Here is a 17,396-nt window from a genome sequence, read left to right as displayed (position 1 = left end):
GTCTTTAGGATATGTCCCAGTCCAGGCATTTTTTTGTTTTGTTTTTTTGTTTGCTAACTGCATATTCAGTTATTATGCACTAAAATATTTACATGTAAATATAAAATGTAATTAACACAATTACAGAGGTATATAATGATGATTTGTGAGTTTTCACTGCAAAACAACCCCAAAAAATACAGCAAACTGCATTGCAAAATTTGAGAAAAAGAGCAGCAAATTCAGCCATTTTGTTCAGCCAAATTCAGCCCAGCTAGCCAAATTACGTGGATATTTCCTAAATACACCGTAATTTGACGACCAAACTTTAGTTGTGGCAATGTAACTGATTACGTTGTGACAACAGGAAAAGTGAAATTCCTGTATTCGTTGCCACAACGTAACTTTGGAACGGTGCCAGTCCGTCATGACAACGTTGTGGCAAGGTCATGGATCAATAGTGTCACGGGGGGGGGGGGACAAAGGACCCAAAAGCAGAGATGACAGTTCAATGTTTTTATTAACGAAGTTCTCAATGTCAAGATAAGGCGCACCTGTCGCCAGCTGCAGAAGGCTGAAATCCAGACAGCCGCAATGGGCTAGTGAAGGGTGTGTTTGTATGATAAGTGTGTGCTTTGTGGAAGTCAGAAACAATCTGAAGAGAGTCCGTTGAAGCTGGTGTGTTGCAAAGCAAAGCCCAGATGATACTGTCCCTGAGACGCGGGCAGAGACAGAGGAATCCTCCTCCACATGAACTGGGCACAGAACTGGCAAGGGCGATGGCAAACAGGAAGGTAACTGCACCTCTGCAGAGGGGCAACCAAAAGACATACGAGCATGCTCCAACTACACAAGAGAGCACAGTTAACATGACCGTGAACAATAAACGGGCAAATAACAAGGTGACACACAAGGAATAAGTAGGGAGTGCAATCAGTGTGAAGCAGATGTAACGGCCGAGTAAATCATTGCTGTGATCAGCATCTCCCCGAGATCGATCAACGTTCCCATTGAAATGCTGATCGCATGCCGGCTCCACCTGTGAGACACGAGGGAGAGAGAAAAACAAACAACAGTATGAGCCGGCACAAATACCGGAACCATGACAAATAGTTGCTTGTTGGTAACCAGTTGGTAATTTATGCTTTGAATAATTATTCTATGGGCGAACATGCAGTATTCTAAACTAATTTATGTAATAATTTCCCCTACATTAAGTTAGAGGCTATTTAAACAGTTGTGCGTATGAATAACGAATGCAGACTCAAAGTTAATGTACTACATTTATTTTGACAGTGCACAGAGAAAAAAATACAACAACACAATTGCAACGAAATTACAAACCTAAATGACTTCTGTGCTCATATTAAAATCTACTTTGACTAACTTAACACCTAATGCCATGAATTACATTTGTTAATTTAATTTAAAGCCGTTTTATGGATAAATAAAAATGATAAATAACTTTATTACAATATAATCTTTAGATCTACATATTTTTTCAATACATATTTTAAATTACAGCAAAAATGTAAAATTACAATTAAAAATTGATTGATTGATTGATTGATTGATTGATTGATTGATTCTTTGAATGGTGATTCGTGAGACTGTCACCACATTTAGACAACATTACGCTAAGACATCAAAGATGCTAAATTGCGAACAGATTCTTAAATATTGAACAGTGTTGCCATGGCAATTCACAAAATTAATTGCAAAAATAGGGGAAAAGGAAGTGTCTCATATCTTTTGCATGCATTGTGCTATTGTGGGTCACGGTCATAGCACCACCAACTGGCAGCAGGAAATTATTTAGACACTGCTGATGGAAAATTTTGTGAAGTTGTAGTCAAACTAGAATGGTGGCATATACAGTATCTATTATTCATTGTATGATTAGGGTCCAAGTTTACATTAATGTTGAGTTGTTGCTGTGTCCATCATGCATTCCGAAAGCCACCGAGTGGAAATGGACCCATGGTGCTTGGGCCCATCATTGCTGCTCGCAGCTATATTTATTATTGTTTTTGTTAGTTTTGGGGTCATGAAATATTAAGGATTATGATTTAACACAATCAATTATTACTGATGCCAAACATGCCGTAATGTATCTTGATACAAACTATTTTAAAGTATGATAGCACAAATGACATCTGAGAGCTAAGACAGAGGGGAACATTTGTATTCAGAGCTGTAGATAGTTTTAATGGTACTTTTTTGTTGTTGTGTGTATGTCATTTTTGGAGTGTGACTTTCATTGTATGGAAAGAGCCATCAGTACATTCTGCAAAATATCTTCTTTTATGTTTCACGAAGACAAAAAAAATGACAATCAACATTTTTGGATGAACTATATACCTTGTACAATTAAAATGAGAGTAGTGTTAACATTGTAATACACTGGAGAGTTGGTCACAGTTATGCTCTTGAGCAAAGTGCTGAAGCCTACATTGTTCCCAGGGGAATATCCCTGCCAAAACTGTTGACTCAATAACCAATTTTAGTTTTGAAACTGTACCTCAGTATTTGATTCACTCTGACTAAGCAAGTAACAGCTCCTCGCATTAATCTAAATGTTTGTAATATCTCAGTGGATGGATATGACATCTTACATAACAACTGCTCCTGTACACCTACTGTAACATCCCACATATACATGTCTACACATACACACTCTCAAAATCACCACAATCCAACCTGTTAGCACACAATTACAAATATCTCATAGTCAATGCACTCACCATCTCTACATCGGACACTGGCCCGAAACTCGTGACGTAAATATCCGTCTTCACTTCTGTCACTGGGCCTGGACATAGAGAAGAACTGTTAGCATATCAACACCGTTTCAGCATTCTCAACACCGTTTCAGCATTAAATTATAACCATAATTGTCTTATGACCACCAATAGATCTGAAAGAAACCTTTCCATTTCATAGAATTGACAGCAATTTTTGCTTTATTTTCAAGCCATTTTGCTTCCCTAGTGTGACAAACAGGTTATTTAGGCCAGTGTGAAGAAAAAAAAATCAATGAGAAAAAAAATTATGTAGGGTCATTTGGAAATTTATTGAATTGTAAAAAGTGTCTGTTTCATACCAGAATAAATTGGAATAATGTGGGCTGATTATCCATGCACAACAAACACCAGGAAAGAAAATGGGGTAAATTTTGATTTCATGTTGACTTTAACTTTACCTCAGCCATTTCTCAACAAGTTTTCTTGAAGAGAGAGAAAACAATTTATAAAAAAAAACTAATTAATAAATAAAGATGCTTAAAGGTGCTGTAAGCAATTTTTAATGAAAAGGTATGCAAAAAAAATGTTTCTACTCCCTGAAAGATGTTAATAAAATAAGTGTCCTGAGATATCTCACCTGTCTCTGTGACAGCTCTAGACTCTGTAAACAGCAAACAAAAATGTGTCCGCGGACAATGACGCTTTCTGCCTGTCAGTCATTTTGTCTCAGTGTTGTCGTTGCAGCAAATTATTGATGCTTAAGGCCAAAGAATATTTCACTTGTCCGCGTTGCTGATCGCTCCGCGCACAATATGTGTTATGCAAATTTCGTAATCAGCACAGCCGCGTGGCCTGACTGTGCACCACCAAGGTTTTCTTGACCAGCGGACACAGTCCTCATCTGTGCGCGTCGCCTGCACATGCGCTGGTACTAAAAGAGTGTCACAAAGCAGCTGTAGTGTGCATGCGTCGAACGCGTTCCATTCGTTCACGGTCAGAAAAGTATACTCAGAAAGGCAACATGGTCAACCGGGCACGACCTGATCCGGAACGTGGAAAAATGAAGTATATCTGGGCCTTTAATGCCATATTCTGATTTATAATTTGTCAGTTGAGGGGAGGGCTGTAGCAAGATAATCTGGGCCCCCTGACTGTATATTGCTCTGGGCCCCTTTCCTATTAAAACATACAGTTTAGAATTTGTTGTGGAGCCCCCTGGACCTTTGGGCCCCTAGAATCGTTACCACCTTTCACCTCACTAGCCATGGCCCTGGTTGAGGGTGCTATTTCTATGAAGATAAATCAGTAGAAAAACCCGAGAGCTTGCATATTTGGATTTGAGAACTTGTACAATAAATATTTGTACTTGTAAGTTGAAATTTACACTCACAGCACCAATGTAAAAACTTGTAAAATACAATGTTGCAATCTGCACTCACGGACAGTGTTGCCAGATTGTGCAGGTTCCCGCCCAGTTGGGCTACTTTAAATAGATTGGTGTGTAGGGGGAAATCTGCTTGGGCGGGTGGTCAAAATTTGGGCTGCTTTGGAATGATTTTGGCGGGTTTTTAAAATGATCATTCAATCAAATAGCCAGAACACTGACAGAAAATGTGTTTAATCCTAATCAGAGGAGCTATGAGTTGCCACACCCACAAATGTGTGCATTCTGAATGTGCATGATCTGCAGGTGTTGCTCGTTGATTTTTGTATTAGAAATCTCTAACAATGACAAAGTGGTAAAAATGTAAGAGAGCATATCGAAAATGGGGAAATGACCCTGATATCAAGTGGTGGTTGCCAGGACTTATCTGTGGAGTTTTTGCACCTTCGAGTTTCTCCCATGACCAGGCCATTGATGCCTTTTGGTTAGAAGTTTAATGCTGTTGAGAACACTGTGGGATATATCGTGAAGTTGGCACTCATGGTGATCATAGTAGTATCATAAAGTAACATGACTTACACATATACTTTTGAATTTGCTGCTCTTCCTTGACTCATGGATGTGTGCACAGGAACACGGAATGACTGAAATCAGCTACGTTACGTCATGATGACCGCTGTCTAGGAACTTTGACATAAATACAACTACAGACACAAACTTGTATTACACATTAACTTTTGTACTTTTAATTCATTTTCACATTACAACCACAAATCAGCACAAATGTTCCCACATTGACTTTTGCAACTACTTTTGTGAAAAACCTGCAGCAAAACTCACTTGTGCACTTGTAAAATCCTGATGCAAAAGAGCAAGACCAGTGTTCGTCAGGGTAGGGGTCAATGAAGTCGTTCTATTGGTTGATGTCTAGCCAATGAATGCCACCGGTGTGGATCGTGTTAACTGGGGATGTGTGCAAGCCTGTGAATAATTTCACTTGCTTTTTCAGCAGATTCTTTCAATGTGAATTGTCAAGGAGTAAAGAAAAGACATTTTGCACATTATAAAAAAATAATGTTTTGTTTCATTGATGTCTGATCTAATGAATTTGACACAGTTTAAGAGCGATTTTAATGGTTTCACAGGGTGTAACGTGGGACATTGGTTTGAATGGGAACTGGCGATTACACAATTACAAAATTAAAGCATCATAGGCTGAAATGTCTCGATAATTGTCCTAAACTCTTTAAATCACTCTGTTGGTCTAGTGGTAGTGTGTCTGCTAACCACGCATATCGACCTGGGTTAAAATCCCCTGTGAACATCTGTATTTTTATTTACATTTCTATAACAGCATCCTTTACTTTAAAGGTTATGTGCATGACAATGTCGTATGTTTATAACTACCCTTGACTGCCAAACAGTGGCGTATCCAGGACATTTTTACTGGGGTGGCCAAGATGGGGCACAGACCTAGTGTGGGGTGGCGATACCGGGAGAACCTTTATGAATGGCACATGATCAAAATGTGTAAATATCGCATTGCTTTGCTTCAACATCTACACATGTAGAATAAATGAATTCTTAAACTCATGTTAGCATTCACTGAATTGTTTGTATTCAGTATCAGACTGTTGTATTGACATTTGACAGTTTTCTGTTCCTGTTCTATTTCAACCTATTACAGTTTCTGGGAGTCTCTGGTTATTTTAACATAACATCCATTTTTAAATCAGTAATTGTTTAGGAAAAGTCAGTTACACATTTTTAAGAGCTATTCTCATTGTAGAGAATGAATCTGCGTATAACATCAGGTATAGTGTATAATCATAAAAAGATACAAGTACAGGTGATAACTGATTGAGGTGCAATTCAATCAATCATTCAATCAATTATTCATTCATTTATTAGCTATAACTGCACTGTCCAGCAGAAATATTGTTAAATTGGGTACAAATCAGTGTGTGAAATTGGCTATGAGGGCTTATAGGTGTCTGTCTGGAAACCCCAAAATTGCAGACTGAGCTCTGTAAAAAACAAAACTCTATTTACAGTGTCTACTCAGGTTTATTTTCCACATGTTCTGATAGCTTCAATTACTTTGAATATTACCAAATAAAATAGTTAGTCAAATCCTTTGCAGCATTTAAGTGCAATTTGCCCTGCCTCTGCATATTTAAAATGTCAAATAATAAAAATTTTGAAGATTTTATTGGTCTGACTGACTAATAATACACATAAAGAGCTCATAAATAACTCATGTAAAGATTTAAAGTACAGTCACAGCACAAACCCTTCCATTTCACACACAGGTTAGCCATATATATAACTTTAGCTATTGAACATATACATCTGTAAAACGCTTTACACACCTCCGTCATTAAATCAGAAAACATGGCATTTCATATTTCATGTCAATATAAAGATAACATGCTGAATGTGGTGTAGGGTCTAGCTTACTCTTTAACCTAGCTACTGTAACAATGAAAAAATGTTTTCACATTCACATGGAAATTCGGGATAAATTAAAAGATAGATTAGATGAACATACCTCTCAAATAACAGCTTTCTTTTTGACCACAAATCGACGTCGTCAACTCATTGGAAGTTGGAGGTAGACGCTAGCTCGTGTCAGCTTCGTGCTTCTGACCGACCACTATACTCCAGACCTGGCGCCCGCTGCCCGCGACCTGCGGCACCTGCCTGGCCGCGACCTGCGGCACCTGCCTGGCCACCCGCGGGCTGCCCCTCCCCCCACTGATCAAAGATCAGCTCACACAGCTTCCGTCCCACCACTACTATAATGGTCAGAAATATAAAACTGACCCTGGGTCAGTGTGGCTCTAAATCAACAAATGACCTGAGATGTCATCTTTGATTGACAGGCGTTTCTATTGGTTCTTCGTTCTTGTGTTGATGAACATGATGAACTACCAACAGTTCTGGGGTGGCCACAAGGTGGCCAATGAGATTTCAGGGGTGGCCCAGGCCACCACAAGCCACCCCCTAAAATCGCCACTGCTGCCAAAAGGTGATCTTTCAGAACAGCAAATATTTTTTATTATTTATTTATTTATTTATTTATTTATTTATTCTTGTGGAGAGCAAGTACAAATACCAAATTGACCAATGGGTGAGAATAATTGAGAATAAACTCTGAGAAAGCATGAGAAATTTCTTCAATATTGTCAGAGCTGTAGCCTAGCAGGCTGCACTCATGACATGTGGTACTGATGCACTACAGGTGACCAGAGTTCAAATCCTGGCCCATGAGGTTCTTTCTCAGTCCCATTCCCACTGTTTTCCCCTATCATTTCCTGTTCCCTCTCCACTAACTCTGTCATTCAAAAGGCCAAAAAAAAAAAAAAGATTTTCAATCTTAAATTGATTTGACAATTTTAAAAAGCCTCTTACGTATGTATGGAAAACATAGTTCATATATTTTATTTCTCAGTTATTCAAGCATTCTCAAAAAATCCAATCGTTTATACTCTAATTGCTGGCTGTCAGATTCAGTTACAATTTTGATTGATTTATTTTTAAAAAAAATATATATATACATTGTTTGTCTGTGTATGTGTGTTTTACAAAATTGTTTTAATTATATCTGTTAAAAAAAATGCATCCTGTCTGACATGGATTTGAACCTATGTCACTGAATGTACTACCACTGGACCAGCGTCCCAGCTTCATTTGAACTGTCACAATTTTCAGGTTAATCATGTCATAATTTATTATAATGAAATAAAGGCATTTGAAAGTATATTACTGACACATATCAGCCTATGATGCTTTAATTTTGCAAATAAAATAATTCCACTTGCGATTCACTGCTCTGACAAGTGTAATCGGCAGTTCCCATTCAAACCAATGTCCCACGTTACACCCTGTGAAACTGTTAAAATTGCTCTTAAACTGTGTCAAATTCATTAGTACAGACATCAATGAAACAAAACATTATTTTTTTATAATGTGCAAAATGTCTTTTCTTTGCTCCTTGGCAATTCACATTGAAGGAATCTGCTGAAAAAGCAAGTGAAATTATTCACATGCACGTGCATATCCCCAGTTAACACAATCCACACCGGTGGCATTCGCTGGCTAGACATCAACCAATAAAATTACTTCACTGGCCCCTAACCCTCCCCCGCAGAACACTGGTCTTGCTCTCTCGCATTAGGATTTTACAAGTGCACAAGTGAGTTTTGCTACAGGTTTTTTGCAAAAGTAGTTGCAAAAGTCAAGGCGGGAAGATTTGACGTTGCCGTGCCAGATTTGAGAGGTTGTAAGTGCCAATTTGTGGTGGTACTGCAAATATGAATTAAAGTACAAAAGTTAATGTGTAATACAAGTTTGTGTCTGTAGTTATTTATGTGAATGTCATTTTGCACATTTGTGACTACTTGTCTGCAATTGTGAATTCAAAACACAAGCTTTGAATTATTGTCTGTGAGTGCAGATTGCAACATTCAACTTAAAAAATGTATTTTAGAAATGTTCACATCATTGCTGTGAGTGTAAATTTCAACTTACGAGTACAAATATTTATTGTACAAGTTCTCAAATCCAAATAGGCAAGCTCTCGAGTTTTGCTACTTTATTTATCTACAACCGTGGGAACTTGCTTTGTGTCGGTCTCAACGGTATTGGTGCGGTGTTTTAGAAAGAGGGGACGTGGCTAAATCAACGGCTCATTCTCATGGAAGTTAGAATGGCTAAAATCGCTTACAGCAACCTTAAGCACTCCAAACTCTAAATCACATGATTAATCACTGAAGCGTCTCATTGGTTGAACTCATGAAAGTTGAGCTCCAAATGTTTTCAACACTTTCTGATGGATGCTGGAGTTTATCATTCGGGAGTCAAGTGCCTTCAGTCAAACTCAAAGAAAATGGATTATCTGTCATTTAAAAGACACTCAAAGCATATTTCACAGTTGACAGCCATGAATCCTGCAGAAATATGAAAGACAGGAAAAATCTCACAGTACAGGTACAGGGCACAGCCCCATCACAAGTGAGATTTCTTGAATTTCTCAACTGTCTAGACAGCAACAAGTTATTTTTTCTTAGAAATAAACACTAGTAATCTCACATGTATCTCATCTAGGGTTTCAGATCTCAACAATATCTCAATTTATCAGATTTGTCAACATACCAAAGTCAGAGATTTCAATACTGAATGAACGCAAACATTTCTCATCAAACTTTTCCTAGACCAAATTATCTGAGCTATGCTATTTCTTTTAATCTTTTAGTTCTATACTCTCACTGTATGTCAACAGTTGTCTCACTTGTGCCTATTTTTATTTCACCTTAGGAATTTTAAGAGAAACCTATAAAAGTTAATTCTTAATATTGTTCTCACTTCAGTATTTTGAGTTTATGTCTCTTGAGCAACAGTATGAAAGAGCAACCTCAGAGCAGTACACTTTTGCTTTGAGCTCAATCAAAAATGTTGTTTACAGGAATAGTTCATTCTGAATTATTATTATTTATTTTTTCACACCCTCATGTTTTAAATCCATATTTAAAATTATTTTTCTATGGAACACAAAATCTGAATTTTCATGCAGCTTTTTCCATACAAAGTCAGTTCATAGTGACCACCGCTGCCAAAATCCAAAAAGAACAGAACCCCCCTACCCCCATAAGCACTGTAAGAGTAGTCTATATGACTTAAAGGAACAGTTCACCCAAAAATGAAAATTAGCTCATCATTTACTGACCCTCATGCCATCCCAGATGTGTATGACTTTCTTTCTTCAGCAGAACACAAATGAAGATTTTTAGAAAAATATTTCAGCTCTGTAGGTCAATGCAATGCAAGTGGATGGTGTTCAGCACTTTAAAGCTCCAAAAAGCACAGACAGTCATAGTAAAAGTAATCCATACGACTCCAGTGCTTTAATATATGTCTTCTAAAACGATTCAATCACTTTGGGTGAGAAACAGATCAGTATTTCAATCATTTTGTACTATAAATTTTCACTTTCACTTTCAGAATGACATTTTTTTTTTTCTTATCCACACCTATTATATTGCTTCAGACGATATGTATTAAACCACTGGAGTCGTATGGATAAATTTTATGCTGCCTTTATGTGATTTTTGGAGCTTGAAAGTTCTCATCACCATTCACTTGTATTGTATGGACCTATCAGTGAAAACGCATGAAGTGGCCAGGTGTAAACAGGCCCATAAAATATATTGTTTGAACTGTTTGACCTTGTGCTGCTAGACACTGATAACAGAGCAATAAGCAAAAACCAAAGACCTCCATTAAGTAATTGTCAGTGCTTGGCACACATCTAAAATTCAAATGCACATTTAAATGTTTTTGTATTTGAATGTGCATTTTCAGCACGATCTCATGAAAATTCATACATAATTTACAAGTTGGCTATTTTGTATGGTCTCAAACGATGTTGTTCGCATAAACTCGTACGACTTCATCACGTGCAAATTCCCAGATGCCTAATGTGGAAGTAAGCGCAAGTTCCACGCACGAGGCATTAAGGACATACTTATTAATATTATGCCCTTACCCAAACCCCTTATCTAAACTTAACCAATCAGTAGAGTGTGTAAACATAATAGGAAACTGTTGTGTGTGACAGAAGCAGGTAATTGTCACATATTAGTTGGAAACAATGTCCAGCGACATCATTGGCTGTAGTGAAAGTTGTAGGAATTCAAACAAGTGCAGTCGAATGATATCATACAAATTAGCCAAATTTATAAAAGAGTACGAATTCTGATGATTTTGCCGTGAGAGTGTGTTGCCATTTTTTATCTTAAATTTGACAAATATTCAAATTTCGAACTTCAATTTCACTGATGAATTGTAGTATGGAAAAGAGCTGCATAAAGATTTTTCAAAATTTCTTCTTTTGTGTTCCACAACAACATGAACAACTCAAGGACAGTAAATAATGACAGAAATTTCATTTTTGGATAAACTATTTCTTTAAAGTGTGTAATTTCAATCCAAATATCATATTTTCCAACAGGTTTCCAAAACACTGGCCAATGGTTGTCTGCCGTTGGTTGACAAACAAATAGTCCTGCTTCATGCCATTGACAGAAACATTAAAGGAAAAGTTCACCCAAAAATGAAAATTCTCCCATCATTTACTCACCCTCATGTCATTCTAGATGTGTATGACTTTCTTTCTTCTGCAGAACACAAATTAAGATTTTTAGAAGAGTTTCTCAGCTCTGTTGGTCCATACAATGCAAGTGAATGGGTGCCAAATTTTTGAAGCTCCAGAAATCACATAGGTCTGCATAAAAGTAATCCATATGACTCCAGTGGATAAATCAATGTCTTCAGAAGTGATTTGAGGTGTAGATGAGAAACAGATCAATATTATAATCAATTTTTATTATAATTTCTCCTCCCTGCTCAGTCAATCTCCACTTTAATTTTCACTTTCACATTCTTCTTCTTGTGTTTTTGGTGATTCACATTCTTCGTACATAACGCCACCTACTGGGCAGGGAGAAGAATTTCTAGCAAGAATTGACTTAAATATTTATCTGTTTCTCACCCACTCCTATCGTATCACTTCTGAAGGTATTTATTTAATCACTTGAGTTGTATGGATTACTTTTGTGCTGCCTTTATGTGCTTTTTGGAGTGTCAAAAATTTGGCACCCATTCACTTGCATTGTATGGACCTACAGAGCTGAGATATTCTTCCAAAAATCTTCATTTGTGGTCTGAAGAAGACCGAAAGTCATACACACATCTTGGATGGCAGTAAATGATGTGAGAATTTTCATTTTTGGGTGAACTATTCCTTTAACAGTGTTGCCACATTGGATTGGTCACCCAATGTTTTGATAGAACCACAAAGTCACAGTGTTGACACTTTTTGGGAAATCAATCTACAAATGGCTTACTTAGAGTATCGGTATATTAAGCTGCGATAGGAGAATGTATTAAAAAAAAAAAATAAATAAATGAATAAAAAAATAAAAATGCCCCTCTTCACCTTCAGTACACAAAAGCCAAAAGCGCATCTCCTCAATATTCAAGTTTTCAAACCTATTTCACACAACAACAACCAGGCCAGTGGTCAGAGGCAGCTAAGGCCCAGATCTATTATCTCTGTAGCACTATATTCTTTGGCAAGGGCGACTCATGCGATCCTACTAGAACTAGATGTGAGCTGATGGAGCCCCTCCAGTGTGATCCAACTCTGCTCGAGAGCTCTTGTCGTGTGAAGGTGGGTGTGCTGTTCTGTACAGGGAGATGTGCTCTCTGCCTCTTCACTAAAGTTACATAAAAAACAGCGCTCCATTCCCAGAGCTCCAATCACATCCCAGCATTACGTATATAAATCCACAGTGATTTGATTATTTATATCTTGGGTTAAAAACTGAAACGATCAAAAAGGGAAAGTGAAATGTATGCCGTTTGCAGCAAGTCTTGGTTTTATTTTTTTCTTCCTTACAGTAACTTCCATTAATAAATCATTATTGAACGTTATAAAATCATTTATAGATCAGTAGCTCATGTATATTCATTTATGACTCTGTAGGTTGTGAAATATATTAATTGAACTTTCTTGCCATTTGTAATTCTTTAAATGCACTTTGATGATGTTGAGCATTCTATAATGTAATGATGTTTTGTAATGTTATCAATGAACCATGAAATCGTCTTTTCAGTGAACCTAAAAGTCTGCATCTAAATTAGCTGGTTTTGTTCAAGTTAACTGAATACCTGACTAAATCTACCTGACTTCACCAACAAAATAATTTGAAAGGGATACATCAAAATTGGTAACAAATGCATGCTTCCACTTTTTTCAAATATTTATTTATTTATTTATTTATTTTGTGCAAATATCCCATATCTAAACCTGTTTTGTCGTTTTAACATTTTTATGGACATTGATTGGTTAGATTTGAAGTTGCACAAGGGCCACAGCTAAATCATTTGAGCTATAGTACACAAAACAGAATCTACAGTGAAAGCATTCGCTGCTGACCACCAGCTGAAGCAGCGCATCATTTACAGTAGCTGCGCAAACCAGGTTAAAAACAGCCGCGCTAATGCTCACTCCCTTAAAAGATAAAAGAGCACAGGACATCTGAGCGGTTTACGCACACAGATAGAACATCTGTACTCTTCCTACTTAAAATGTGCATTAAGCGGCTTTCTCAGTCTGATTACATAACCGAATTCGCTTTAACATTCATAACGCACCGATCTAATAGAAAGTGGAGAGCAGAGAAAGAGAGTGGGCAGCAAAAGGACATTTGGAGTTGGCTTACACCATCTCCTCTCAGAGGACACCAACCATCACCAAATCAACAACACGGAGTAAACAGCATGCGATCTCTCGAAAAACAGCATTAAAACATGAGAAAACCTCGCTTTGCGCAAGAAGCGGATGCGTTAAATGGCTTAATGAAGTGCTTTTGGCTAATTTTGGCACGTACCCCCAAATCCAGGTCGCAGTCTGTTGTCGTATCCATCCAGTAGTCGGTCAAGAATGCGTGTGAAATTTTCTGGGTATAATTTCTCATCCTTTCTGATCTGTCCAGATATTCTCTTTATGCTAAAAACAACACAGAGCAAACTAAAGCATTTGAACATTTCTGTACAATGCGCACTCAAATGAAAATCACTCGTATTCTGTTTGCAATATAGCATATTCAGAAATGTTCAGAAATGAATGGATTTGTCGTTTGTAAGCTCAAAGCGTTTAAATCTAGAGTGTGAAAACTAAAGGTGCGATGCGTAACGCTCGGATCCAGTTGGAACTCACCAAGCCGTCACACAGAGAAAGTAGAGGAGAGTGGAAATAGAAGTGGGGTACATCGCAGTCACCATCTCCTTCTTGGCAGAAACCATTTTTACATGCCATTCTTTAAGCCTTCTTCACATTTCCCTTCGCCAAAAGGTCCTGTCCCGAGGAGAGATCGAGAAAAACGAGCGGCAGCGCGCAAGACGCGCTTCAACATCACCCGCACTTTCTTTTCACTGATGAGGAAGGAAACTCGTGCCAACGAAGCATCCAAATTCAGAGCTCCGCGCCCGATAAATCGCCTACATCCAAACCCCGAACTCAGCGGTTAAGAGAAGCATATGGTGAAGCATCCTTTAGAATCATGCGTCTCGCTGAGGGGAGCTGGTTAGAGCGGAGGACGCGCTGGGTTCCTACACACTGTGTGTTAAGGTTCCTAACCGTGCCAAAACTCGGACGTGCGTCCGACGCGCAACACACACACTTAAGAAATACGAGAAACGCTTAAGAGAAGTAGCCTATGCTTGCAAGTGTTTGCCCATCCACTATGCAGGATCACTTTGGTGATGTAGTGTCAGCTTTGATCATGGACTGACTTTATACAGCATTTCTCATGTCTAATCTTGCCATGTGTAAAGTTTGACTTTGGGGACATGTGTTAATTGATGTTGGCCTGAAAGCAACTAAAAGGTGCAAATGTAAGTTCTGGGCTTCTTGGCACATAATTAATCCCGTTTGTATTCCTCCATCAACAGCTCTCCAATGGTGCAGGCAATAATGATAAATTTAGTATCAAGAAAGAAAAAAAAAAAACAAAACTACAAATAAAATGTGTTAGAAAAGTGTTAGTAGCTATTCTCAATTCCAGAATTTTCCAGTCTTGGGTGTAATCGGATTACAAAGTAGGCTAATTAATCAAAATATTTACTGTGATCTAATTACTTTTTAGTCAAAAGTTTTGAAATACATTACAATTGAAATTGTTATCAGATTACAGTTACTGACTTTCAATTAAGTTAATTACTTTTAAGTACATTACACACATTTCTAAAATAATATTGTAGAATACATTTAAAACATGAATTATGCTTATATGTACAGTACATCTGTTTATGTGACAGCTGAAGGGACAATTATAATAAACAAAGACAAAATAGACATTAAAGGTGCTGTAAGCGATTTTTTTAATGGAAAGGTATAGAAACATTTTCCTACTCCCTGAAAGATGTTAATGAAATAAGTGTCCTGAGATATCTCACTGGTCCCTGTGACAGCTCTAGACTCTGTAAACAGCAAACAAAAATGTGTCCGCAGGCTGTGGTCTCTGACGCTTTCTGCCTGTCAATCATTTTGCATGTTCTCATAGTGTTGTAGTTGCAGCAAATTATTGCGTACTACTGCCATTTTTATGCCATGTTGTTCATAAAAGTTGTCAGTTGAGGGAGCTATTTTGCTATTTTTGTTTTTAACAGTAATTTCTGCATGATGTCAGTCTCAATAAAGCTCATTTGGTATCTTTGGAGTGGGGGGTTTTGGAAAGAGGGGCATGGCTAATCCAATGGCTCAGTCTCCTGGAAGCAGAGGACCTGAAATCGCTTACAACACCTTTAATTTGAATTTGTTGAGCATAAAAACCTAAACTTTTTTGTGAAAATTACTTTTAAGTAACTTAAAAGTAAAGTATTTAGTAATGGTATTACTTTCTAACAAAGTATCAATTAAGTAATCTGATTACAATTTTAGAAAATAAATTTATAGTGGATTAATATTTTTGAGTAACTACACAACACTGCCAATAACTTTGTCAATGGATATTAAATATTTTCTGTTTTCATGTTTTAGTGAATTTTTAATAAATACTGTTTAAAAACTACATGATCACAAAAAAAAAAAAAAAAATCAACATCCTTCTTCCAAATGTTCATGAACCTCGAAAATCAATCTGCCGAATTACTGACAAGCGCCATCCCCCATAAGACATTTTTCCATCAATTCAACCATGGTTACCTTTCCCTGTGGCGCTACTGATAGCGCTAGTCAAGCAAATTCTGTGACATGGGCTCTAATTCTGTGAAAACCAGGAAGTAGTTACGTTCACATTTTTACTCTAAAAAATAAAAAATAAAAATAACTCTAAAGTTACATTTTTACACCAACAACATTTAGGTTTAAGGTTGGGGTTTGGGTTAGGGCGTATGGTATATGCACTCCTGTTGACTGCATTACATCATTTACAACTGAAACTGAAAATTGCGCCACCCTGTGGACATTTCACCTCAACAAAACTTCCAGCTTCGGCCACTGGGGGCAGTGGTTTGAATTTCAGTAAGCACAGATTGATTTCAGGAGCAAAATTTGTAGACCTTGTGTTGCCGTGAGGAATTTTGTGTTGGTCTCATTTGTCATAATTGACAGTGAAGTGTGTAATATCAAAATGCAAAAATTTAGGGCCCTATTTTAAGAGCGCAAGCTTTAAACACAGGGCATTGCCTTAAATCATAAGCGCATAGTCAATGGGTATGGCCATGAAGTTTTGGTATTTTCATGCAAGCATGTGCTATGTCTAGGCGCAAATGGGTTTGGCAAAATCGTGCACAACACGCAAAAAGGCTGGACCAAGTGCAATTGAATTCTGAGGTCCTTCTCCAGTTATTCCAGCGTCTGCATCCTATTATATAGTCCAGGTGTCGGCAACCTTTTTGACATGGAGTGCCATTTTTTTATTTTCCTAGTTAATGGCTGTGCCGACGTCCACCCCAACCTCCCTGCCAAAAAAATATGGGCGAATTCATATCGAAAGTGGTCGTCCCTATGCCCTACTCACTACAAAGGACAAAGCTCTTGATGTGGGCTCTCTAAAGAAAGCATGGCATTACATTTTGATTGTAGCCATCATAAAAAAAATGTTGTAAAAGGGCCTTTTGTGAAAAAATAAACTTTCTTACTTTGTTTGTAACGACTCTTCGAGTGACGTCCCCTTCCCAAAGTGCCCTTCAAGGGCGCAAAAATGTCGTTTGAAAATGCCCCATATATACAGCTCTGGAAAAAATTAAGAGACCACTCCAAATGTTCAGTTTCTCTGGATTTACTGTTTATAGGTATGTGTTTGAGTAAAATGAACATTTTTGTTTTATTCTATAAACTACTGACAAATTTCTCCAAAATTCCAAATAAAAATATTGTCATTTAGAGCATGCATTTGCAGAAAATGACAACTGGTCAAAAAAAAATAAATAAATAAATAAATAAATAAAAAATAATGCAGTGTTTTCAGACCTCGAATGATGCAAAGAAAACAAGTTCATATTCATTTTTAAACAACACAATACTAATGTTTAACTTAGGAAGAGTTCTCCCTGTGGACAGTCTGCCCCTGTGTAGAGATACTGATTTAAGAAGCATTTGGAGTGGTCTCTTAATTTTTTCCAGAGCTGTATACTGTATATATATGTGCATGTATGTGATTTTCCGAAGTTTGAGTCCACTTGTGAAAATGTTTCTATTTTGCATTTTTCTAATTTAATCG

The 17,396-nt window shown here is 37.4% G+C and overlaps 1 protein-coding gene across 1 annotated transcript in view; it reads right to left on the bottom strand.

Moving 5' to 3' along the window:
- Nucleotides 1–14,263, bottom strand: part of LOC127413312 (gamma-aminobutyric acid receptor subunit alpha-4-like) — a 70,172-nt gene extending 55,909 nt beyond the window's left edge. Inside the window, exons 1-3 of the mRNA XM_051650335.1 lie at nucleotides 13,892–14,263; nucleotides 13,563–13,681; nucleotides 2,724–2,791 (exon numbers count right to left, since the gene is read on the bottom strand). Of these exons, the coding sequence (XP_051506295.1) occupies nucleotides 2,724–2,791; nucleotides 13,563–13,681; nucleotides 13,892–13,977 (273 nt within the window). The 5' untranslated portion in view covers nucleotides 13,978–14,263. The remainder of the gene's footprint in view (nucleotides 1–2,723; nucleotides 2,792–13,562; nucleotides 13,682–13,891) is intronic.
- Between the last annotated feature and the right edge of the window lie 3,133 nt (nucleotides 14,264–17,396).

The sequence above is a fragment of the Myxocyprinus asiaticus genome, chromosome 22 (assembly GCF_019703515.2).
Source record: "Myxocyprinus asiaticus isolate MX2 ecotype Aquarium Trade chromosome 22, UBuf_Myxa_2, whole genome shotgun sequence".
NCBI classification, from domain to species: Eukaryota; Metazoa; Chordata; class Actinopteri; order Cypriniformes; family Catostomidae; genus Myxocyprinus; species Myxocyprinus asiaticus.
This window is presented reverse-complemented; position numbering and strand designations above follow the sequence as displayed.